The sequence below is a fragment of the Stegostoma tigrinum genome, chromosome 2 (assembly GCF_030684315.1).
Source record: "Stegostoma tigrinum isolate sSteTig4 chromosome 2, sSteTig4.hap1, whole genome shotgun sequence".
Taxonomy (NCBI): domain Eukaryota; kingdom Metazoa; phylum Chordata; class Chondrichthyes; order Orectolobiformes; family Stegostomatidae; genus Stegostoma; species Stegostoma tigrinum.
The window spans coordinates 33,695,752-33,721,663 of NC_081355.1; the positions used below are offsets into that span (position 1 = coordinate 33,695,752).

A 25,912-nucleotide genomic window follows, 5' to 3' on the forward strand; every position below is an offset into this window, starting at 1 on the left:
TCTGAGGTGCTGGTTAGGAAATTTCATGATTTTGCATTTGTATCATGGAATGGTGTTATGTATTTTGATTAAGTGATGTGTGACTTCCACCCCTTCAATTAAGTGATGAATATTCCAACACACTCCTGACTTGATCATATGTAAAGGGAAAAGTGTTTAATGAGGAAATGTTCTACTTATTGTAAAGTACTCAGCATCTATAAAGCTGTTGTAACCATGCAGTTGATATCACTGGTGCATTTATGCTTCTCATTATAGTGAATCTCTCTGCCCCAGATGTTGCTGAAAGACTGTGCTTTATTGATTGGGAATACTTTGACTTTAAATTAGAAACAGAAACAGCTGGTGAACCTCAGCGTATTTGGCAGCATCTGTGGAGAGAAATCAGTTAACATTTCTGGTCCACTGACTGTTCCTTCTCCTTTTTTTGATTATTGCTGAGTATGAATTTGACCAACTACTATTCAACCTTTATCTGGGTGTTGTTCATGTCCTGCTATTCGAAGAGATGTGGCCACAATAAAATAATCAATGAACAAGCTCATGCCTGACTTTGACGGAGAAAAGTTTTATAATGTGTAGCAGGATCCTGAAACTCTGAATCAATTCACTTCAAACCACAACTGTATTTTCTTTGCCATAAAAACAAAAAAATTAGAAATACTTGGTCAGGTAGCACCTGTGGAGAATTAAAAGCCTTTGATCAGAGCGAGTGAAAGTTTAAGCTGTGATAACTTAAGCCACAAAGTTGGGTGGGGAGGGTTGGGAGAAGACAAAAGTGAAGATCTTTGATAGCATGGAAGAAAAAAAATTAAACGTCAAAAGGATTGGTGCAGAAAGAGTCTGTCAGGTTTGATCATTGTAGGATTTGCCTGTTGAAGTCATTGATCTCATTGGCATGCACTGAATGATATGGGCAATGGTTATACTTGTACAGACCAATTTGTGAAACCACAAATGGATTACAGCTCTCAGGTTTGGAGATGAGCAACTCTGGTGGAAGCGACTGCATACTGTCTACCAGGTTAGTGCTAAGTACTACCAGTCCCTGATTAGGAATGAGTCGACTGATATATTTCTCGTTACTCTTCTTTGGCTTTGCACATTGGTAGTCAAGACCAAGTTTCATCCTTGTGTAAAATGGAATTTAAGCTAGAGGGTAATTGGATGTACTGACATAAATCAGTTTGGGCAATTGATGTACCCCTGAAATATTAACACACTTTTCTTTAGAGAGCAAGTGTGTTTGTTAGCAGGTCTCCAAGATTCTTGTTGCCTGCCATTTTAATTTCTTCCTTATGCTAATTCTGGCCTTCCTGTGCATAACCACTGCAAGATTTCAATGAGGCTGAAGGTAAGTTTGAAAAACAATACAACATCTTTTGCCTCTGCAATCCACAGCCTTCTGGACTGAATATTTCTTCCTTTATCCCTTGACTTTTCATTCTGATGGCTGCTATAACATGGATTGTGCCTCAGTACGATCTTTCTTTACAGTGCCCATTACCACACTGTTTGGCATGAAATACTTTAGTTGATCTCTCATGTCCACCCTATCACAGACTTGCCCTTCTGTTCTTGCATGGTTCTGAAGAAGGCCCTCACTCGTTAGTGTCAACCAGGTATTCTAAGTGAACTAGTCCGATTTGCTTGTGTTTGGCCCATATCCGTCTAAAACTTCCTTCTCTACATAGCTATCCAAAAGTCTTTTGCATGGAGTAATTGTACCCGCCTCTACCACTTCCTCTGGCAGCTCATTTCCAAACACACCACTGTGTAAAAAATTGCCCCTCAAGTCCCTTTTCAGGTGAGAGGGAAATATTTAAACCTATGCCCTCTAGTTTTGGACTCTTCCACCCTAGGAAAAAGACCTCAGCTATTCACCTTATTTATGCCCCTAAGATTTTATAAACCCAGTAAGGTCACTACTTCACCACCTGTGCTCCAGAGAAAGAACTCCCAGCCATTCAACCTCTCCTTTATAATTCAAACCTGGCAATGTCCTTGTAAATTTTTCTCCACCTTTTCTGGTTTAACATTATTCCTATTGCAGGGTGACCAAAATTATATGCCCTTATGTTGCAGATGTATAAGATTTTGGTGTGTCAACTCCTGTACTCAATAATAAACGGGAAATTGCTGGGAAAATCTTGGCAGGCCTGGCAGCATCTGTGGGGAGAAATCAGAATTCATGTTTTAGGTCCAGTGATCTGTCTGAAGGATGGTTCCTGGACCTAAAACATGAATTCTGATTTCTCTCCACAAATGCAGTCAGACCTGCTGAGTTTTCCCCACCAATTTTTGTTTGATTTCCAGCATCCACAGTTTTTGGTTTTTTTTCCCCCTGGACTCCATACTGTGATTGATTGAAGGTAATCATGGCAAAAACCACCTTCACCACTCTGCCTGCGATAGCACTTTCAACAGACTGTGTGTATGTGCACCCTTAGGTTTCTGTATTCAACAACACTCCCCAGGCCCTACCATTAACTGTGCAAGTCCTGCCATAGCTTGTATTTATCTACATTAAACTTCATCTGCCACTCATTGGCCCAGCTGATCACTATCTCGTAGTCTTAGATAATCGTCTGCATTGGCCACTGTACCACCAATTTAGTGTTGTTCACACAACTTACTTACCATATACTCTTATATGCTCATCCAAATGATTTGTGTAAATGAAAAACATCAGTGGACCCAGCACCGAGCCCTGCAGCACACTGCTATTCACATGCCTCCTGTCTGAATAACAACTCTACCACCACCCTGTGTCTCCTGCCATCAAGCCAATTTTGTATCTGATTGGCTAGTTCTCCCTGGATCCCATGTGATCTAATCTTACTATTCAGGTGACCGCGTGGAACCTTATCTAAGATATTTCTAGAGCCCATATAGACAGAAGAAAGCAGAGCATTTGATTCTATTTCTTAGTAATCTCTTCAAAAAATAAACTTAATCTTCAGTGTGTGAAGCATGATTTTCCCTGCACAAGGCCATGCTGACTATCCGTGATGAGTCCTGGCATTTTCAATTGAACGCAAATCCTGTCTTTTTGAATCCCCTCCAACAACTTAGCCACTACTGGCATTAGGCTCACTGGTATGCAATTCCCTGGCCTTTCCTTGCAGCCCTCTTAAACAACAGCACAATAGTAGCCACGCCTTTCATTCGTGGCTGTTGATGATACAAGTACATCACTGCAAAGGGCTCCCACAGTCTCTTCTCTAGCTTCCCATGATATTCTTGGATACATCTGATCACATACAGGGACTTATCTACCTTTGTGTTTTAAGACCCCCAGTACTTGCTGTTTTGTAATATGGGCTGTACTTGTGTTTGTGTATTGGGCATATTTATTATCATTCAACCACTTGGAATTTTTTTGTGCAGGAAATACTCTGGTTCTGGCAACATCTATGGAAAGGAATAATGTATCATCTCCGGTTGATCATCTTTTCTCTCCATAGATGATGTCTGACCTGCTGGCTATTTACAGCATTATCTACTGCTTTTGAAATTTAAGAAGGCATGTAACAGTGGAATTGCCTGTGGAGTCAATGGAATGAACAGCCAAGATTACCAACAGGCTTCAAAAATTATCCATGGACAGTTGAGCAGTTTTTTTTTGGTATATCTGATTGCAGTAATTAATGGCATCATTATCCCTCTCTTTGCTCTGGCAGTGCACTCTCTGTTAGGGTAATTATCCATGAGAATTTTGATCATCTCACCCATAAGGTGAACAACTCTTGGCCATTGTTTTATTTTCAAAACTCAAGTGATTGCTAATCATGGATCAGCCATTTCAATTGCATTCAGCCATTGCATACTGGCACAACAGTAGAATATCTGGTGAGACAGCTGTTACTAATAAAGGTTGTTAACATGTTCTGCTAATTTGAAAAGAATCATTGAAGAATATGACTGTATAGCAAAGTAAATATTTAATATGGATGAAACAATGCTTTTTCTAAAAACATATCACCCAGCAAATCTACATTTCACAGGCGAGAGCACAGTGCTTGGATTCAAAGTTGCCAAAGATTACCTAGTTTTCTTTTAATGTTGGGAATTTTACAAGAACTTATAAATTTAAGGCCTTGGTGGTGTACCAGACTGAGACATCACAGCAGTCAGTGCAGTCTTTCCTTTTTAGCTCATTGGTTCTTTAACTGCATTGAGTCCTTGTTATAAGATTTGAGCACATCAGCCTCATCCAGTTCATCAAAGTGATTTGACTCTGCAAGGACACATTCAACTTTGGGGTGAATGAAATTCTACCTGAACACAGATATTTGGGCCCTGATCTCTACCCCACACTGCTCAATGTGCCTTCATCCTATGAAGCAATGATACTAGCAGTGTCCGGGATGTTGTAGCCCTGCCAAATTTCTTTACTGATGGCACTAATGAACGGGTACAGTGGAGATAACAGGCCTTGAATATTGCTGTTGCTCTCTGATCCATGATGTGTCAATGAAATCATTCGAAACGTCAGGAAAGCACCATTGCAGGTAAATGGGATTTCTGTAGTTTGGTGATCATGGGCTGAAGGGCCTGTTGCTGTACTGTATGACTGTACATTGATTTCTTGAACTGACTACTTCAAGTTCTGTGCAGTACTTTTTGCAACAGAAAACCATATGCATCACCACAGCAAAAGCACCAACTTAAATCTTCAAATTGTGTTTAAATTCACATTCAGTCACACCACCTGTAATCCTCAATATACCCTTGAACTGAAGTTGCAAGGGTCAATGCATGCAACAAATCAAGGCCTTTAATTTGCGCAAATCCAGAAGTCCTTTTTAGGGCTCCTTAAACTGGTGATTGTGATTTTTAAGGGTGAAAGGGGACTTAAATAGAACAGCTTTAAAATCGGAGGAAAGCTAAACAGGTGTCTTCAAATACGAAATACCTGTGTATGGGTTATTGCTGAGATGCTAGCAGTGAAACAAAGAAATGTAAACCACAATAAAAACCGTTAATTCCTTCTTTGAATTCTTTGTTTGAATGTGAGTCAGGCTCACATTTAAACCAGTTAGACTGACTCTGCTCTGAAACAACGTTTAATGCAGGACAGGGATCGCACAGACACAGCCTTTCTCTAAAAGACAGTGGATTTTTGTTTCCTGTGAAAAATCTGAGCTTTAGGATCACTTTTACTGATATTAGAAGTTTGTTTTGTACTGAATTCAAAAGCATTAACTACAAACATTAGCGTGTAATAGCTTAGTGATCTCCTAAACTTGCATAACACAATTAATTTTTGGTATTGATGTGTGCAAGTTTGTTTTTTTTCATTTTATGAATTTTGCTCTTAGGTATTGTTGTACCTGTTGTAGCCAACACTACTGCTTCAACACCGACAGAAGGAATTCTAGGATTTGGTGACAAATTCAAGAAGCCAGCAGGGTCCTGGGATTGTGAAGCATGTTTCGTTCAGAACTCATCAAACATAACAAGATGTGTTGCTTGTAAAACTGAGAAAACAGGCAGCAAGATCGAACCTAAAGGTATAAAATAAGATAATCAGTAAATTGAACCAAGGATGCTATCTGATATGTGTCAGGAAGATGTTTTCTTACATCTGGAAGTTCTACAGATCAGGTCATTGTGGTTGCTGATTAAGTGTATTTTCCAAAGAGCGTTGCATTGAACAGACAGCAGAAACACACTATTCAACCCAATCAACCCATTTTAGGAATTAATGTTGGACACAAGCATACTACTGTCTTCTAACTATCTGTGTAATCCTGTATTCCCTTGTTCCATAGTTTTGCTTTTGCATTTCAGGTAGAAGTGACGCTTTTAGGTATAACTGTACTTCATTTAATCGAGTTGATGGATAATGGGAGCTTTATTGAATGATTTTCAACGTTCTTGTATGTACAATAATGCTAATGGATATTGTGCACTCTGATTTATTGTGCCACTTGTAGGACTGAATTCAGTCTATTTTGTTAAATATTGTACTCAGATGAAAATGAAAGTGCATTTAACTCAAGATTTAAAGCGGAGGACTAAATTAGCATTTTTGTTTTAATCTAGGTGTGACTTCAATCTAACCATGGTAAACTGGGCCCTTTAATGTCTTGAATTTTTAAAAATTGTTCATGGATTGTGGGTGTTGTCAACCAGGCCAACAACTATTATCCATGTTACTTTCTTTTGGCCTCAATAAACTGAATCTGTCCGGTAGGCATCAGTTGTTAAATATTTGAAGATATGAGTTGAGGAACAAAAATTTCATGGCTTACTTTCATTGCTTTATTGAATGAGTGTCCTGTTAATTCTAAATCAACTTTTCAGTTATTCTTATGAACTAAAAATAAAGACATGAGTAGGATTGAAGACAGTGCTTAAAAAGCTGGTGTTCCTCTGGATGCAGTGGAAAAATACGGTAGTAAAATAAATTGAAAGGAATGGTAATGTTTGCAGTCTGTCATTAGATTAGCGTAAAGATGGTGTTCCAGGTTTCAATTTCGCTGTCCCTACAGCACGTGAGCTGTGGCAGCTCAAACAGGCTGCTCGCCACCACCACCATTAGTAAGGATATATAATAAATGCTGGCACAGCCAGTGATACTCACACTCACTCGATGAATTTAAAAATTCTGAATAAAAACTGAAAGAACTGCGGATGCTGTAAAGGAACAACAGCAGAAGTCACTGGAAAAGCCCTGCAGATCTGGCAGCATCTGTGAAGAAAAAAAAAAATCAGAGTTGAAGGGTCACCGGACCCCAATGTTAATGCTGTTTTTTTTTCTTAGCAGTTGCTGCCAGACCTGCTGGGCTTTATAGCAACTTTTGCTTTTGTTTTTAAAAATTCTGAAATGTGAGGATTACATACTTTTAAACCTAAGTGTATATTTATAGATGATTACTGAGTAGTTTCTTTCCTGTGCTGTCCATTTTATTATTGGAATAAAAATGCTCACTTTAATTTAATAGAGGAATGCTGCTGAAAGCCAGAGTTCAGATTACATTCAGCTCACTTGTATCTGCATAGTGCTTACTCAAAATGAAAGGGCAGAGATTTAGGCCAGATACTTTGTTTTTAAAAAGAACAAATTAGACTTCATTGCTGATATACAGAACTTGTCTATCTTGTACTGAAATAACATTTTGATCATTGTTTGTCTTATAGTATCAGGTAGTGTAAATTTAATTATCATGTTCTTTTTCTCTTAAGGCCTCAGCTCTTCTGTATTATCGACTGTTGCTTCTCCATTCAGCATTGGAATGCAGCCCTCAACAGTAGACTCTTCGCAAAGTAAAGATGGTGCTACTGGTTTTAAATTTGGAAATCAGGGTGGTTTTAAATTTGGGACGTCAGATTCTGCTTCCTCAACCACTGCCTTTGGAGGACTTAAATTTGAAGTTGCAGGGGCTTTCAAATTTGGACTTAATTCGACTGAGAAAATTTCAGAGGAAAACAAGAAGGATAACTCTAAAGCTACTAGTGGTGGATTTAAATTCGAGGTAGCTGCCTTTGGTAACAATCCAACTTCAACTAAGTTTGCCTCTGATACAAGTCAACAAAGTAAGAAGAGTGACGTGGCGCCTGGGGGTTTTAAATTTGATACGAGTGGTACATTTAAACCTGAGGATAAGGGCACTGCAAGTGTCTTTAAATTTGGCACAGAGGACAATAAAGAAACCTCAGTAATGCAGTTTCAGCAGGACAAAGCAGAAGAAAGAAAAGATGCTGCAACTGTAAATGCAGTTCTGCTTGAAAAAGCAGTAGATCAGGAGCCTTTGGCAGCGAAAGCTTTTGTGTTTGGCAAACCAGATGAGAAACAGAACTCTTTGTGCTCTACACCAGTTGCATTTGGTAAAAGGAAAGATGTTGAACCGCAACTACAGTCTGAACTTACTTTTAAAAAGCCAGACCAAACCAAAGAATCAGCATCTTTGTCTGACACTTCAAAAGCAGAACCTAAGACTGGGTTTACTTTCAACTTGGTTAAACCTGTTGAAAAACCAGAGGCAACAGAAACTGTACAGCAAGGATTTGTGTTTGGGGCTACAGTAAATACTTCAGGTAAGGAATGACAAATTAAAGGGGAAATAAAAAGGAGGGGTTGAATTTGTACACCGTCACAAAGTGCTTTACACATTGTGAAGTGCATTTGAAGTGTATATGTTAAAAATAGCGGAATGTGGGAGGTATCTTGTGCTCAAAATGTTACGAAAAGTGACAATGACCCCCTAATCCCTTTCTGATTAGTTGAGGCACAAATATTGGACAGAACAAGGAGCAGAATTTCTCTACTGTTAGAAATGGTGCTGTGGAATCTTCTAGACCCACCTGAGAGGGTAGCGTGAGATTTGGCTAAGTGTCTGTTTTGCAAACAACCCATCCCACAATGTAGCATTCCCTTGGTGCTTGCATGCTGTGGTCTCAGCATAGGATAAGTGCTCAAGTCTGTAGAGGGAATCCTAAACCCACTGTCCTCTGAATTGAGCAGGAATGCTACCCTTGAACTCGTATGGATTTTCTGTTATGCCTTCAACAGAGATGCAAATCCATGATTACCTTCTTCATGACTTCAGAAACATTGAAAATAAGAACAGGAGTATGCCATTCGGCCCTCCAAACCTGCTCTGCAATTCAATGTGATCATGGTTGATCATCCCACTCGGTACTGTGTTCCTGCTCTTGTCCCTTGCTATTTGATCCTTTTAACCTCTAGCCAGTAAATCTTATTGAAGACATTCAATGTTTTCGCCTCAACTGCTTTCTGTGGCAGAAGTTTCCAAAGAATCATCACTCTGAAGGAATTTCTGCTCACCTCAGTCCGAAATGGCCTATCCGGTATCCTTACGCTGTGACCTCTGCTTTTAGACACTGGTCATTTGGAACATCCATCTTGCATTTACCATGTCTAAAACTATTAGGATTTTATAGGCTTGTGAAATTTCCTGCCTCGTTCTTCTGATCACCTGCAATGTATTCCCATCGGATCTAATCTCCCTTCATACAAGACCTGCAATCCCAGGAATCGGTCTTGTAATCCGCCCTTGATCTCCCTTCATAAATAGAACATCCTTCCTGAGACAAGGGGATCAAAACTGCCCCAATATTCCAGGTGTTGTCCCACCAAGGCCGCATACAATTGCAGTACTACGACTCCTGTAGTCATATCCTCTCACTATGAAGTTCAAAACACCATTTGCCCCTTCCTCCATCTGCACCTTTTTTCTTCTCACTCCTGGGATGTGAGCATTGGTGGCTGGCCAGTATTTATTGCCTGTCCCCAGTTAACAGGTGGTGATGAGCTGTCTCCTCGAACCCTTGCAGCCCATGCTGTCGGTAGACCCACAATACCCTTGGGGAGGGATTCCAGGATTTTGACCTAGTGACAGTAAAGGAATGTGCTAAATTTCCAAGTGTTGAGTGGCTTGGAGGGGAACTGGCAGCTCGTTGTGTTCCCACGTATCTGCTTTTGTTGCTCCAGATGGCAACGTCATGGGTTTGGAAGATGCAGTCTAAGAATTTTTGAATTTCTGCACTGCATCAAGTAGATAGTACAAATAGCTGCTACTGAGCATCTATAGTGGAGGGAGTGGATGCTTGTGGCTATGGTGCCAATGAAGCAGAATGCTTTGTCCTGAATGGTGTAAAGCCTGATTTTTATTAGAGTTACACCCATCCAGGCAAGTAGAGAGTTTTCCATCACACGCCTGACTTGTGCCTTGTAGATGATGGGCAGGATTTGGGTGTTTGGAGGACAGTTACTCACTGCAGTGTTCTTAGCCTCTGACATATTCTTGTAGCCACTGTTTATATGGCAAATCCATGATTAATGTCCTGCCTTTGTTGACCTTGCTTCATTATTTTCTTAGTTATTCTTTATCCTACAAGCTAGCCCAATACACTTTCCTTCCTGCCTGTCCTTTTGAAAGGTCTCATATCTCTGCTTAGTTCCCAGCTTTGATTATTTTGTTTCCGTCATGGCACTAAGATAGTATCCATTAATGCCTGTTTGTGCCTTTTATTTATTTTCTAAATGCTAAGTGCATTCAAGTGAGGAGTCATTAATTTTTGCCTTTTGCACTCTTCAGCCTCTTTAATCCTATTTGCTGCTTTTCTGTGTTTTAACACTATGTGCCTTCCTGTCCCACTCTGGGTGTCATTATCCAAATAGCTGACTTACAATGCTGCCAGATCCTTTTACTTTGTGAGCCTGCATATCCCCTTTTCCCCAAATTAATTTAAATCCCTCTTTTTGCCAGATGATTCAAGTGAAGCCTATCTGACTTTGCTTGTGAATAGCATGGTGCAGATGCCACATCAAAAATACACAAGGCAGAGCACGATGGGATGTTGCACGTCAGTATTGCATGCATGAGGGCTGTCAATAATTATCACAACTGCTCAGATTCTCTCAGGAGGTCCTTTTCTGCCTGAGGTCTCATCAGATAATTTCGACACATGGAAGTCTTGGCCATCAGTTCTCAAAGAAGTTGTAATTAACCACATTTGACAAAGGGAAAAAACTGAACACAAATTGGTTAGAGGTCCACCTTGTGTGAGTGTCTTATTGAAACAAAAAGCACAGCTGACCTAACTTACAACCTGTCTCCTAATTGTAAAACATGCAATAATCTTGTGGTTGCTCAGGCAGTTGTGCAGAAGTCAGCAAAGTATCGTGCCCACAAGCTTTGGATCAATGCAAAAAAAAGCAAGCTACCCAGAGATACTGGCAACCTTCATGTCATGCATGTTGCTATCAAAAGAACTCTCAGCTGTACCATTGTCGTAGATGCTACTTTGAAATCCATAGATGGGTCAGTACTCAACAGGAACAAGCAAGTGACCCACTGGCTATGTCTGAATAATACTTGAAATGAATATCTTCATGCCTGAATTTAATGATCTTGTGCGACAGTATGTTGTGCATGAACTTGTAAAGAATCTTCATTTCTTAAATTTGAAAAGGCTACTGACCCTAGCAGCAAGGAAAACACTCAAACAAGGAACTAGTTACTCTCATTGAAGTGAAGTCATGCTTTATGCTAAAATTTGTTTTAATCCATTGGCAGGAAACATGAATTTTAACTTTTTGAAAAAGTCTTTAAAAAATGCAAAATGAATATGGTCAAGGTGACCAGCTAATTGGTATTCCTGTACATTCCACATTCCTACCCTGAATGGAATGAAAATAGTAACTCTGCGACACCCACCAAAGTTGTTTACTTTCTGCGGAGAGGTCTGACATCTGCCTCATTCACAAAGCATCTTTGTTTTAAATTGTCCTTTCATGGGTTGTGGTTATCAATGACTAGGTCAGCATTTATTATCAACCCTAATTACCTTTAGGATTCAGTAGTGGTGCTACTGAGCTACTTGTGTTTATTGGAGTAACCCACCCAGAATATTTTGTTGCTGTCTGTAGTTTCCAAGTTGTGTTCAACATGGGGTATTTATTCTTCAGCTATAGGTGATCTGTAGTGTGGTATTCAATAGATTTTGTTGCCTGTGTTGACCTGATGTCAACGCATTTGAAGGAGTTTGGAGTGAATGTTGAGGACTTCCAGTAACTCCTCACTGGTTACATAACTTAGTGCTGTCACTTCCAGGTCTGCCCTGCCAGTGCAGAGTAACTGCTGCACATGTTGGTGGTGTCTTGGCCATTGTAAGGTGCATGAGTATGACTTTGTCAGGCTATTGTGGGGGTCATCCAATTTTGATAGAAGTCCCCAGATTTTAGTAACAGGGATGGGTGCGGCTGGTGAAAGGATGATGCTAGGTGGTCTGTCTAGTTCCATTTCCTTACAGAATTATCTAAAGCAGTTTGACACATTTAAGTGCCTGTCTTAGCCATTTCAGGGGCAGCCAAGAGTCAACTATACTCAGTCTTTGTTATCTGGGATGATGGAGGGGCACAGACTTGCAGCTGACAAAAATGCAGATATCAATAAGGCCCCCGTTCACTGTACAGCGAATGACTGATGTTTACCGAGGCAGACCATTTGGAGAACTGGACAACAGAATGGAATGTGAATGCTCACACCCAGATGGAGCAGGTGGTGTGTATATGTAAGAATGCACTCACATGCAGAGGAAAGCGACTGTACATGTTCAGGTGTTGCAGTGTTTCAAATCTTTTAGGTGTAGTCGAAAGCCTGTGAACAAATTTTGAAGGGGTGTCTGGGGCCAACCTTCAATATGCAGATCTGCAGGTAACAAATTGGTGGAAAACAAGGACTGAGTGTACGTTGCTATAGATCTAGAGTCACGTGCCTGTTGCTCTATTCTTGGGTACCTGGTGATCCAAGAAAATCCAAAACTCTGGATTTGTATGGCTAACAGAGTTGTTAGGCTGCTGATGAATCAGTGTGGACAAACAAATATACTGGTAGAGAATGCTTTCCCCAAACAATCAAACCTGCGATAGAATAAAAAACAATGTTTTGAATCATTCTAATGTACTTATCTCTGCCTGAAATTTTAAAATCGTAAGTAGAAGCAGGAGTAGACTGTACTGCCCATTGAGCCAATTCTGCCATTCAGTACAATCATGACTGATCCAAACTTGTTTTCAATCTACTTTCCATGTCTTTTTATTCACTGAGACACCACATATCTATCTTTAGCCTTAGGTATATTCAACAATGAAGCATCTACAGCTGTCTGAAGGAAGAGAATTCTGAAGAGTCATAACCCTATGAATGAAGAAATTTCTCCTTGTCTCTGTCCTAAGTGATCAGCCTCATGCCCTTTTAATAATGATCATGCCTTAGCTTTCTCTCTCAAGTTTTACCTTTATTGCTATTTTAGTCCACTTAAACTATTCTAACTTGCATATTTCAAAATTATATATCATGATACAGCTAACTTGCACTAATTCATTTACAGTCAAAGCCATAAATGTTTATTTTTCATGGGAAAACGCAACTGTGCAGTGTTATCCTCTATTAGAAAATAGAATTTGACTTGGAGTTACTGGTGCCATAAGTCTGTTTATAAGGCTTTGAAAAATTGTAAATGTCCTCACAATTCTGCGTAACTGTTTCTCTTTATAGAGAGGTCCCTAGAATACATTTTCTTGTTCTTTAAGAAGTCAACCAGTGACACCCAATGAAATAGTCTAAGCAGGCACTGATTCTCACTTTATTTGTGAGGATGAAGAAGTCAGTGATCCACTTTGTCAAATATCAAGTGGCTCTTTCTGTAGTTACACTGACATTGTTCATCTCACCACCCTTAAACTGCCATATATGGTCTCAAATGACTATATAGTTGAATGCCTAAATTTGCACTGAACCATTTGTTCAAGATAAATTACAACCTGTTCCCTTGCAACTGTATCACAGGTAGCAATTCAGCAAATCACTGCGGAAGAGAAAAGTAGCTGAACAAATATTGACTTCATTGTAGTTGAAGGATACTTTATGTAGCTATTGTAATAATAAATGTGGCACTTCAGGTTGGAAGTTCTATTACCCAAATTTTGAATGTTAAAAGAAAATCATCTGAGCCAGACTTTAACCACTGTTTTTGATTTCGTTCATGATCAATCATGGTTATCTCTGGGTTATTGCATTTTTAAAATATGGATGAATTAAACTGTCAACATGTCTAGGAGCAAATTACTGCAAATGCTGGTATTTATAGTGAAAACAAAAAATGCTGTAAATCACTGGATCAGGCAGCATCCATGGAGAGAGCAATCTAACATTGAGTTCAGGTGACGCTTCAGAGCTATGTGAAATGTGGAGGGGGCAGCATTTATGCAGTGGTTGGGGTGCTGGGAGGCAAAAAGGTGTTGATAAATCGGATAATAAAATGTGAGGCTGGACGAACACAGCAGGCCAAGCAGCATCTCAGGAGCACAAAAGCTGACGTTTCGGGCCTAGACCCTTCATCAGAGAGGGGGATGGGGGGAGGGAACTGGAATAAATAGGGAGAGAGGGGGAGGCGGACCGAAGATGGAGAGTAAAGAAGATAGGTGGAGAGAGTGTAGGTGGGGAGGTAGGGAGGGGATAGGTCAGTCCAGGGAAGACGGACAGGTCAAGGAGGTGGGATGAGGTTAGTAGGTAGCGGGGGGTGCGGCTTGGGGTGGGAGGAAGGGATGGGTGAGAGGAAGAACCGGTTAGGGAGGCAGAGACAGGTTGGACTGGTTTTGGGATGCAATGGGTGGGGGGGAAGAGCTGGGCTGGTTGTGTGGTGCAGTGGGGGGAGGGGACGAACTGGGCTGGTTGAGGGATGCAGTTGGGGAAGGGGAGATTTTGAAACTGGTGAAGTCCACATTGATACCATATGGCTGCAGGGTTCCCAGGTGGAATATGAGTTGCTGTTCCTGCAACCTTCGGGTGGCATCATTGTGGCAGTGCAGTCCAACCTGTCTCTGCCTCCCTAACCGGTTCTTCCTCTCACCCATCCCTTCCTCCCACCCCAAGCCGCACCCCCCGCTACCTACTAACCTCATCCCACCTCCTTGACCTGTCCGTCTTCCCTGGACTGACCTATCCCCTCCCTACCTCCCCACCTACACTCTCTCCACCTATCTTCTTTACTCTCCATCTTCGGTCCGCGTCCCCCTCTCTCCCTATTTATTCCAGTTCCCTCCCCCCATCCCCCTCTCTGATGAAGGGTCTAGGCCCGAAACGTCAGCTTTTGTGCTCCTGAGATGCTGCTTGGCCTGCTGTGTTCGTCCAGCCTCACATTTTATTATCTTGGAATCTCCAGCATCTGCAGTTCCCATCATCTCTCTCACCCTTGATAAATCGGATGAAGTGATTGGATTGTGAGAATGGCAGAGCAATGGTAGATCTAACTGCCAGACTGGAGAGAACAGTCACTCCCACTGGAGTGGAGGGGAAAGGGAGAGATGACATAGTGAGATAGAATGTAACAAGTATTGAACTCCGTATTAAGTCCACAAGGTTGTAAAGTGCCAAGTCTGAAGATGAGATGTTGTTTTGCACTGATTCACTGGAGCATTGCAGCATGTAGAGGACAAACAAATAGGCATGCGAACAGGAAGCAGTGTTAAAATTACTGGCTACAGGAAGGTCAGGGTCTTGCTTGTGCATGGATTAGAGGTATTTTGCAAAGCGGTTAGCAGTCTGTGTTTGGTTTCTCCAGTGTAGTATAGGCCACATAGGTGCAGCGAATGCAGTAGACTAGATTGGAGGTGGTGCTGGTGAAATGCTGTTTGACCTGGAATGACTGTTCAGGCCTTTGGATGGTGATCAGGGAGGAGCTGAAGAGGCAGGTGTTGCATCTTCAGTTACATGGGAAGGTGCCGTGGGAGAAGGGATTGGTGTTGATTGAGGAATGGACTAGGGTGTCCCAGAGGCAACAGTCTGGTTTGATTCCTAATTACCTCTGCTGCTGAAGATGGGCAGAGATATTTTTGCCTCTGTTTGACTATAAACAGTGCCTCCAAACACCCAGCCCTGCCAAGTCTTCACTATCCCCCCCAGACCTCCCCCTTACGAGGACCAGTGTTCAGTCCTCAACAAAAGACTGTCCTTTGTCCTCCTCCACCCACACATCGATTGAATATAACTGTTGCCTGAACATTGAGCAGTTTTTCCCCCGCCTCCGTGCTTATTTCTTTAATCGTTGAGACTAACCCTCCTTCTTTTGACCCCTTCTCTTGCCTCCAACGCACCCCTCCTCCTGGACACCACCCCAAGGCCTCCTATCCTCCCTCGATCTCTTCATCGCTAATTGTCGTCATGACATCGATCGCCTCAACCTCTCCACCTGTCTCACTCACCCACTCCAACCTCTCCTCCAAAAAACATGCAGGCCTTCACTCCAATCCTGACTTCATCATTAAACCTGCGGACAAGGGAGGTGCAGTTGTAGAATGGTGCACTGACCTCTACATTACTGAGGCTAGGCGCCAACTCTCTGACACCACCACATACTGTCCCCTGGATCATAACCCCATCCCCAAGCACCAAACCATTACCTCCCAAATCATCCACAACCGCATCACCTCAGGTGACCTCCCACCCACAGCCTCTAACCTCATTGTTCCCCAACCCCGCACCGCCCGCTTCTATCTTCTTCCCAAAATCCACAAACCTGACTGCCCTGGTCGACCCCATTGTCTCCGCCTACTCCTGCCCTGCCAAACTCTCCTCCACCTATCTGGATTCCATTTTCTCCCCCTTGGTCCAGGAACACTCTACCTACGTCTGTGACACCACCCACAGTCTCCACCTCTTCCAGAACTTCCAATTCCCTGGTCACCAACACCTCATTTTCACTCTGGACATCCAGTCCCTATACACCTGCATTCCCCATGCTGATAGCCTAAAAGCCCTCTGCTTCTTCCTGTCCCACAGACCCAACCAGCCCCCTCCACTGACACCCTCATCCGCTTATCCAAACTCATCCTCACCCTCAACAACTTCTCCCTTAGTTTCTCCCACTTCCTACAAAGGGGGTGGCCATGGCTACCCCCATGGGCCGAAGCTATGACTGCCTCTTTGTAGGGTACGTGGAACAATCCCTCTTCCAAAGCTACGCTGGCCCTATCCCCCATCTCTTCCTTCGTTACATTGACTGTTTTGGCACCGTCTCATGTTCCCACGAGGAGCTCGAACAGTTCATTCACTTCACTAGCACTTTCCACTCCAACCTTAAGTTTACCTGGACCATCTCTGATATCTCTCTCTCCTTCCTGGATTCTCTCCGTCTCTGGCATCCACCTGGAAACCGATATCCATTTTAAGCCTACCGACTCCCACAACTACCTAGAATATTCCTCCTCTCACCCACCTTCCTGTGCCTGTCTCCTCTCATCCTATCTTCTCCTTTGCCCATCTTCTATCCGCCTCCCTTGTCTCCCTGTTTATTTCAGAATCCCCTTCCCCTCCGCCATTTCTGAAAAAGGGTCCCGACCGGAAACGTCAAGCTTTCCTGCTCCTCTGCTGCTTGGCCTGCTGTGTTCATCCAGTTCCACACCTTGTTATCTCAGACGCTCCAGCATCGGCAGTTCCTACTATCCCTCAAAATGTATGGTTGCATTATATCTTCACTTGGCGTGAAAACTGATTGTGTTTTTTTCTGAACTGCATCTCTAGGTCCAGATCCTGAAATTTTTATTATGAGCTAACCTTGGGAGATGGGTGAATTAACTTAATTTAGAACATTATAGACTGCCTCAGCTGCTGTGGTGGAAAGATGCCAAATTATGAACAGAATTTCTAGAGCATGTTGTTGGATATAACTTGACCACAAAGCCATAGTGAGTTGGAAGCACCTTAGTGACATTTATAGTAACGGAACATCAACCCAGCAGGAAAAAGTATAGAGGAAGAGCTCTGTAATTGCAGTATTCTTGAGTTACTTGTCTGCATGCCCTCTTTACTTGTTTATACTGAGTTCATTTGCATCAGAGCCTGGAGACAATTAGCCGTGGCACCCTGCCATTGAAAACTATCCATTATGGAATGTTTAGTGCAATTGAAACTAGTCTGTGTATTTTTCACATGCTTTCTAAATACATTTCAGTTCTTACTAGCCTGACCTAATCACGTGTGATTGTTATCACACCAGCCGTTAATTTCCAAACTGAAGATATAATGTGTAGTTTTTTATTATTGATATTCAGGAAGGGGGTAATTATTCCATTTTGTTGGGAACCCCTAAACTGGGCTGGGATCAGTGTGTTGGTCTTTGGTGATTTGGAAAAATGTTAAGCAGTTTGAAGGTTGATAGGCAATGGCTAATATTCAAATAATGAATGCATAGTTTTCCAAAACATTAATTCCTTTTGAGGCCAAAATGCCCAACAGGATTATGAGGGAAATGAAAGATTACATTTAATGAAAAGAGGAGGTTTGTAAAATTGACAAAATAAGTTATATGCCTGAGTATTGAGACAATTTTAGAATTCATCAATGGAGCATGTAGGAATTGATAAAAAATAGAATGAGAATGCAAAATGGAAAGAAACATAACCATTTTAAATGCTTCTATAAACACGTAAGACATAAAAGAATAGTGGAGACAAATGAGTCTATACTTGCAAGGTTAGGATTTATAATAGGAAGTTGAGAAATGGCGAAGAAGCTAAATTAAGTACTTAGTGTTTGCCTTTACAGAGGCATACACTAGTCTCCCTGAAATAATTACCATCCAAGGGTTGAGAGAACTGAAAGAATATAGTATAAGTGCAAGACTACTTTTTCACAAGTTAATAGGATAGAAAGTTGACTAATTCATGGGACCTGATAACCTCCCAACAAAAGTGTTGAAAACAGATGGCTATAGAAATGGACGCATCAGTGATTATTTAAAAATTCAATTAATTCTACAATGGTACTTGAGGATTGGAAGCATACAATCATAACCACACTGTTTATTAAAGGATGAAAGAAGAAAGAGGGACCTTCAGACCTTTTAGTCTGATGCCAATAGTAGGGAACATAGGGAGATGATAACTGGATATTTACAAAATAGTTGTCTGATTGGCCTGTTGATGAGAATTTAATGATGAAGAAATGATGTTTGACTAACCTGAGCTTATTTTTAGAACATTACGGGTTGAGTCGATTAGGTGGTGTCAGTGAATGTGGTATATGTGGATTTTGAGAAGGCTTTTGATGTCCCATTTAAGGATAGTTAGCAAAAATTAAAGTGCATGGGATTGAGGTAATATACTTGAATTGAGGATTAGTTAACAGGCACAAAGGGATCAGGAATAAATGGGTCATTCTCAGGTTAGTAGGCTGTGACTCGTGGATTACCATAAGGATCAGTGTGTGAGTTCCAAGTATTCACAAGCTATTTCAGTGAAATAGATGCAGTTGGTTGTCATACTTCCAAGTTTGCAGATTATACAAAACTTGGTGGGAATGACAGTTATAAGGAGAATGCAAAGAGGCTTCATGGGAATATGTACAGGTGTCAGTGGAAAAGAGCTTGTCTGCTGGAATATAATGTGAAGAGGAATTTGAGTACAGAAATGAAGTCCTGCTTTGATTGTAGAGAACAGTGGTGAAACTGCACCTGGAGTATTATGTGCAGTTCTGGTCCCCTTGTCTCAGAAACGGAGCACTTGCCAGAGAGGGAGTACAGAGGTTCGTCAGTCCAATTCCTAGGATGGTGGAACCATCAGTTGAAGAGTTTGGGTCTGTTTTCTCTGACATTTTTAGGAAGGTTAGAACTGAGAAGGCTGCTTCATGTGATAGCCTTAGGAAAAAAGGTGGCCCTTGGGACTGAAATGAGAAGGAATTTCCCCACTCGGAGCATGGTGAAGCAGCCTGATGGGCTGAATAGTTGATGATTTCTCCTGTATTTTCGTTGCATTTGCAGCTGCCGCGCCCGCAGAAAATACTTCAGCCTAAGGTGATCATGTATTTCTGTTTAAACAATCAGTATATTTGAATGCATGTATAATAACAAAGCATTTTTGTACATCGATTTTTTGCTTTTGTTTTGAGGGCGTATTTGTTTGATTAACCTCTAACTGCATCATGTGTTGTAATGCATTTGAATAGTATGAGCAGCTCAGTGGTAATTCTGTAGAAATACTCAGAGTTTGAATTGATCTTAAATTTCACTTTCTCTCCGTGTTCTAGAACAAGGAATTACAAAACCAGCCTTCAGCTTATTTGGCAACAGTTCTTCCATGTCCACTGCAGCAAATGCTGCGGGTTCCGCACCCCCCTCCATCTTTGGTAATTCTGCATCTGCTACAAACCCACCATTTTTATTTGGACAGGCGAGCACCACTGCGGGAAGTGCAAATCTTGGAAGCTGTTCTGAGTCGACAGTTGCTGCAACCAAGCCATTTTTATTTGGCTCACAAGATATTAAACCACCTGTCAGCAATTCAAGTACAGGGACTTCTGTAGCATTCCCATTTGGCTCAACACCCAGTAGTAGCACTGCTACATCATCTGTGTTTACATTCGGTGCTTCAACCACAACATCAAGTTCAACAGGTAAGTCTTAACATATCCCCTCGGTTTTGAGATGTGTAAGAACACAAAGATCAATACAGTGGTCAATGTGGAGATTTTTTTTCGATTTTAGATAGAAGTCCTTAAGTACTAAATTAATTAAATCAACAAGAAAGCAAAAGACCATTTGAGATATAACTGACATAGATAATAAAGCATTGTAATGTGCTGGAAGACTAGAATTGTACAGTGTTCCAAAAATGGCCCAATCAATGTCTCTCCAACTGCAACATGACTTCCCAACTCCAACACTCAATGCACTGACCAATAAAGACAAGCATACCAAACGCCTTCACTATTCCATCTGCCTGAAAATTTCTACTTTAAAGGAGCTATGCACAACCAGGACTCTGTACAACAGCACTCCTCAGGACCTTGCTGTCAAGTGCACGAGTCCTGCCCTGAGTTGCCTTTGCAAAATGCAGCACCTCATTTATCTTAATTAAACTCCATCTGCAACTCCTCACCCCATCTGATCAAGGTCCTGTTGCGCTCTGAAATAACCATCTTCGCTGTCCACTACATCCTCTAATTTTGGTGTCATTTGCAAACTTAATAACCTAATCTCTTATGTTCACATATGAATTATTTATATAAATGACCTAAAGAAGTGGTCCCAGCACTGATCCTTGTGGTGCATCACTGGCCACAGGCCTCCAGTCTGAAAAGCAATCCACCACCACTCTTTGTCTCTACCTCTTGAGCCAGTTCTGTATCCAAATGGCTAGTCCTCCCTGTGTTCCAATGTGATCTAACCTTGCTAAACAGTCTACTATGAAGAACCTCATCAAATGCCATACTGAAGTCTATATCGATTATGTCCACCACTCTGCCTCATCAGTCCTCTTCGTTACTACTTCAAACCGATCAAGTTAGTGAGACACGATTTCCCATGCACAAAGCCATGTTGACTATCCCTAATCAGTCCTTGGCTTGCCAAATGCATGTAAATCCTGTCCCTCAGGATTCCCTCCAACAACTTGCCCACCACTAATGTCAGGCTCAGTGGTCTGTAGTTCCCTGGCGTTTCCTTACCGCCTTTCTGAAATAGTGGCACCATGTTAACCAACCTCCAGACTTATGGCACCCCTCCATCTAACACGCAGATTAAAAAATTATTGATAATTTGAGCTAGTGCAGAAAAATAGCATAAAAATTAAAGTATGATAAAACCAGTAACTTGAAGATATTTTAATAGTATTGCTTACCATTTGATCTTTCAGGTGGTTCCTCAAACTCTATCTTTGGGTTTGGATCAAGTTCTACAGCTGCAGCAAATCCTCCAGCTTTTGGTGGTGTACAGACCCCTGTTCCTCTATTTGGGCAAAGCAGCAGTCAGCCACCTACTGCCTTTGTTTCGGCTGGTGCACCTACCTTTGCATTCTCAACAGGTTGTCAGCAACCTGCCTTTGGTTCACAGTCTACCAGTAGCCAACCATCTCTCTTTGGAGGACAGTTACCCAACCAACAAACCACATTTGGTTCAAATTCATCTACCTCGAGTAAGTAAATTCATATTTTAGTAAGTTAAACCGCTTTAAATTTGGCATATCCACATTTTAAATTTATTCTTTCAGCAATGTTGACATTGCTGACAGTGTTTGTTGCTAGCCACTAATGTCCTTTGGCCTGAGTGGCTTGTTTCACCATTTCAAGAGCACTTAAGAGCAGACCAATAGTCTATGGGGCTGGAGTTGCATGTAGTGCAGACTAAATAGAATAGTTATCCTGAATTTGGTGAAATATGAGGTAATGTGGCAGAAGTAGCATTTGCAATTAAAATCTAATAGAAATCTAAATCTCATACCATCTCTAGTTATAAAACTCCATTGTATGCATCCGTGAAGAGAAGTTTTTAGCAGTCTCCTCTGTGCAACATACAAATTGATTGTCATAGGCAGTGGCAGGAAAAGCGAATATACCAGATGTTGAAGTGGAAGATGAAAATTAATAGATTGCAATTTTATTTCTTAAAATGTTTACCTCTGCTATAAAACTACAATCATGTCAATCCCAAAATCTTGAGGAGGAAAGAATTCTCACAGTCATAGTAGGTGCCTGTAGACAAGTTAACCACCTAGTCTGATGGTGTGTGCTGTCAGGCCAGGTAGCTTTAAAAGCAAAAAAGGTTGAGAACTGATTACAAATTGCAGTACAAGTTGTAACAATTCTATTTTCCTGTCTACTCCAGACCTGTTAGGATCTCATAACATGGGTACTTTTTGAGCTTGGAATGGTAGATTCGAAAATAATGGGAGTTGCCTCACCTATTGGATACAGCCAAATTCACTGCAGCCTCATGAGACCATTGAATGCTGATCCAAAATCTCTACCCAAAAGAAATTGATTTTAAGGAAAAACGTCAAGTAAAAGGTAGAAATGGAGGAAAGGGGTTCCAGCGAGTAAGGGCAAGATAGCTGAAAACCCAGCTGGTGAAGGTAGGGCAAAGTAAGAGATTTACAAAAGTGCTTGAGGGGCCATTGTAGTAGTTATAAAAATACTGTCTATGGAGGACAAGATTGAGTGAGTGGAATTGAAAATATGGGTGGCAATATTATATTAAGTCATTAAAGGACCAAGGCCAGTTTAGGTGAGCAAGACCAGAAGTCATGTGTTAGGCCTGACTAACAAAAGCATATTGTTAGTGTTTTAGATGCACTGAAGTTTGCTAAGGGTGAAAGGCCAGGCAAAAGAGTAGTTGTGTGATTAGGAATACAAGGGAACAGTTGAAAAATGATTTAATCTGTGATTGAAGTGTGCAGGAGTTTATAAAAAATGTTTCAAAGGACTTGTAAGAGGGGTACAAAAATGTTGGGTCCTCCCACAAGTGTGGAGGCAAGAGGGTAAGCTATGCAAATTGACATGCTGAACTGAAATAACATCTGTTATGAAGGCCAAGCTAATGTATAAAAGTGGTCTGTTTTTATGATTACAAAACAGTCTTTCTAAATTAGATTGATTGGAAGTTTGGAAAGTGACCAAGCAAGAGTTAATTTGTGACAAGCAGAGGCATTACATTGCTTGTAATTGAAAACGTTTTTAATTCTATAATGTGATATTTGTTTAGAAATAATTTCTAACTTAATCTGTAGGTAATGCTTTCCAGTTTGGAAACAGTGGTCAAAGTTTTAACTTCAGTGCCACCAATTCATCAAATGAGGTTTTTAAATTTGGATCTGCTTCTACGGGAGCAACACAACAGCCTGGATCCACTGGTGGCTTTCAGTTCAATTCATCCCCTGGATTCGCTGTTGGGTAAGAATCTTTGTGATGCAAGATTTTCTGAGTAACTAAAATGCTTCTCACCTGCTAACGTAGCTAAGATCAGATGTTCAAAGATTGAACAGAAGGTTTTGTGTAAAGGAATGAAGTGGTGTAGTTGAATTCAGACATCTCAGATGCCCTTCAGGAAAGAAGTTGCATTTCTTCAAAGCTGTGGATGTCTGTAAATACAACTGACATTGGCTTGAATTTACTTTTTACTGGAAAAATATTCCATGATATATGTTGAGTAGACATTGTAGAATATGGCAATTGTAAGATGGAATGTATGGTGAATTTATGATAATCAGAAGCATCCTTGGAGTGACTCCATGGAACTGCTGTAATGGAGGGTGTTGAGCAGTGGCTAGCAGTTTATACTAGGATGATGGTTATGAACAAACTGTTTTCATCAAAATAACGTAATGTGATATTGAAAGTTAATTTTCTGGAACCGATCTGATTGACTTAATCAATTTGCAACCACAGTTGTTGGGCAGCTAAAACCTTGTTTTAAAGTGGTAATGGATTATTTTAACAAGTCCACTGTTGCACTGCATCCATTTATACATTTTAAGCATAACTGAAGAAACATCATTAAATGTGTGACATGGTTAAACTCTGAAATTTGAAATATGAACAAAGATGTTCTTGTGTTTAATTTGCTTATATATAATTCAATCAACAACTGGCCTTTGTTTTCCTTTTTGGACAGGGTTAGCAGCACCAATCCTTTTTCGACAACGTCTAGTGGCCGTTCAACTGTTACTGGGCGGAAGATAAAGACTGCAGTTAGGCGCAAGAAGTAGATGTCAGAACTGTTTAAAAACAGCTAATTATTGAAAATGTATTTTCTATAAAGAGCTGGTGCCCTGCATTAATAATTGAATTGTACCTCCTTCTGGGCTTTATCAGATCTACCTAGGACCATTTGAACCTGCATATAATTGGTCGCTGCTTTTAGTTGCCTGGTGATGGGTGGACTGTAGATTTTTTTTTGTGAGATCCCAGCAGTGTCATTAGTAAAAGACTTGGCATGGTCTGGCTACAAACAACCTGCAAAGTGAATGGCTTTGTACATTGATACCTCTTCATCTGCACCACTAGATATTGTTCATAACCCACTCAATTGTACCGAAAGATTTGTACGGACTGAAGAGCATCAGTGAGAATAGGGCTGATAATTGTGCAAAGGTTTCATCACAATGTGTGAAATATGAGTGTGTGTAGATGTTAAATGGATGGCCTATTGTGCACTGATGTTTTCTGACTGCAGAATGATTGAAGAATCATACTTCAAGGACTTCAAATGAATTGTCTTCATTTTCATAGAACATGTGCTTTTTAAAAATTCTGTTTATGCTTTTTTGACTTCATTTTATTACAAGCTATTATGTACATATCTTATGATTTTCAGTCAATTACCATTCTTGGACAAAATCACATCTGTGAACTTGAATTATTTTTTGTTATAGTGGTATGTTTTTTGTTCAGTACTGTCTATTAGAAGATTTTATTATGTAAATCTCATTATTCAAAGTTGCCTAATCCATTTAACATCCTTTGTGATTTAAAAAAAAATTGGGAACTCTTTAAAGTTTGCATATTGGCTTTTGTGATCCACTTTTGTTTGGACCAAAACAGTGTTGTACAAAGTATTAACTATATATTTTTATATTTGTTTAAATGGACTATGGTGACTTTGGATAATAAGGAGAACAATTTAATATTAAAGCCATGTTTATTACTGTATGATTAACAAAACCATGGGATAAATGCCATCAATAAAAAAAATTAAATCATTTATTTAGTTCAGTGTAAGTCCTTTCTTCTGAAGAAATAATCAGTGTCTTAATATGCTGTGCATACTTAATGTACTCTTTCAGAAGAGTTCCTCTAACATGCAAAGAATTTACAACACTAAAGCAGGCCTGGCCTTATCTTTATGTCCCTTTGTCTTTTCACATACCTCTAGCTAGTTGCTTGTAAGGACATTATTCCTAATCCTGTCACTAACTGTTTCATGTGCCATGTTGTAAACAATTTCTGGGTAAAGACATCTTTTTCTTCAACTTTCTCTTAATTTGTTCGTGACTGTCTGTCTTATATTTGTGCTTAGTACTGAAATAACCCTTGTTGCTCTTAGAGTATTGCCAGGGAGTCTTACAAAGAAAAAGGATAGATAATTCAACATTTGACAATCTGCAGCTATACCATGCAGTTGCCCCTGAAATGATCGATACAAGAACTGTTCTTACCCTTACCCTTAAAGGTAGTTTAAGAATAAGTTTCCTTAGTCTGTAATGTATCTCAATACTACCTGAAGATGATAAAGGATGAATTTAAAATGAGCTAGATTCTGGGTTCACTAGATATTCTTCTATTTGGTTGAAAGAAAAGGTACAGCTGGGGGGGTGGGGTTTGCATATACAACATTTGGTCTTTTGATTTATTTGCCTATGATTCCATGTCCATGTCCATGTTCTGACTTCGCTGTCACTTTCAGTGCCAGAATTCTAAGCTAAATCCAGCCACAACATTAGATTAAAATAAATGTTGTTCGATAAACAACAACATGGTAGCATTTACTTGGGCTGTTAGGTGTACTGATTTACCCTTTAAGAATACAGAATCTGTCTCAAATGGGTCATCAGGCCTGAAGATAAGCTTGATAACTACTTGACTCAAATTAATACCCAACTTGAGCA

The 25,912-nt window shown here is 40.6% G+C and overlaps 1 protein-coding gene across 2 annotated transcripts in view; it reads left to right on the plus strand.

Annotated features, from left to right (window-relative positions):
* The window catches only part of nup153 (nucleoporin 153), a 67,570-nt gene extending 42,589 nt beyond the window's left edge, over positions 1-24,981 (plus strand). For both annotated transcript variants that reach the window (XM_048550547.1, XM_048550540.2), the window contains 6 exons: positions 5,325-5,516; positions 7,195-8,046; positions 19,560-19,925; positions 21,167-21,445; positions 23,036-23,198; positions 23,920-24,981. In XM_048550547.1, coding sequence (XP_048406504.1) covers positions 5,325-5,516; positions 7,195-8,046; positions 19,560-19,925; positions 21,167-21,445; positions 23,036-23,198; positions 23,920-24,013 — 1,946 coding nt within the window. In that variant the 3' untranslated portion in view covers positions 24,014-24,981. The remainder of the gene's footprint in view (positions 1-5,324; positions 5,517-7,194; positions 8,047-19,559; positions 19,926-21,166; positions 21,446-23,035; positions 23,199-23,919) is intronic.
* The last annotated feature ends 931 nt before the right edge of the window (positions 24,982-25,912 follow it).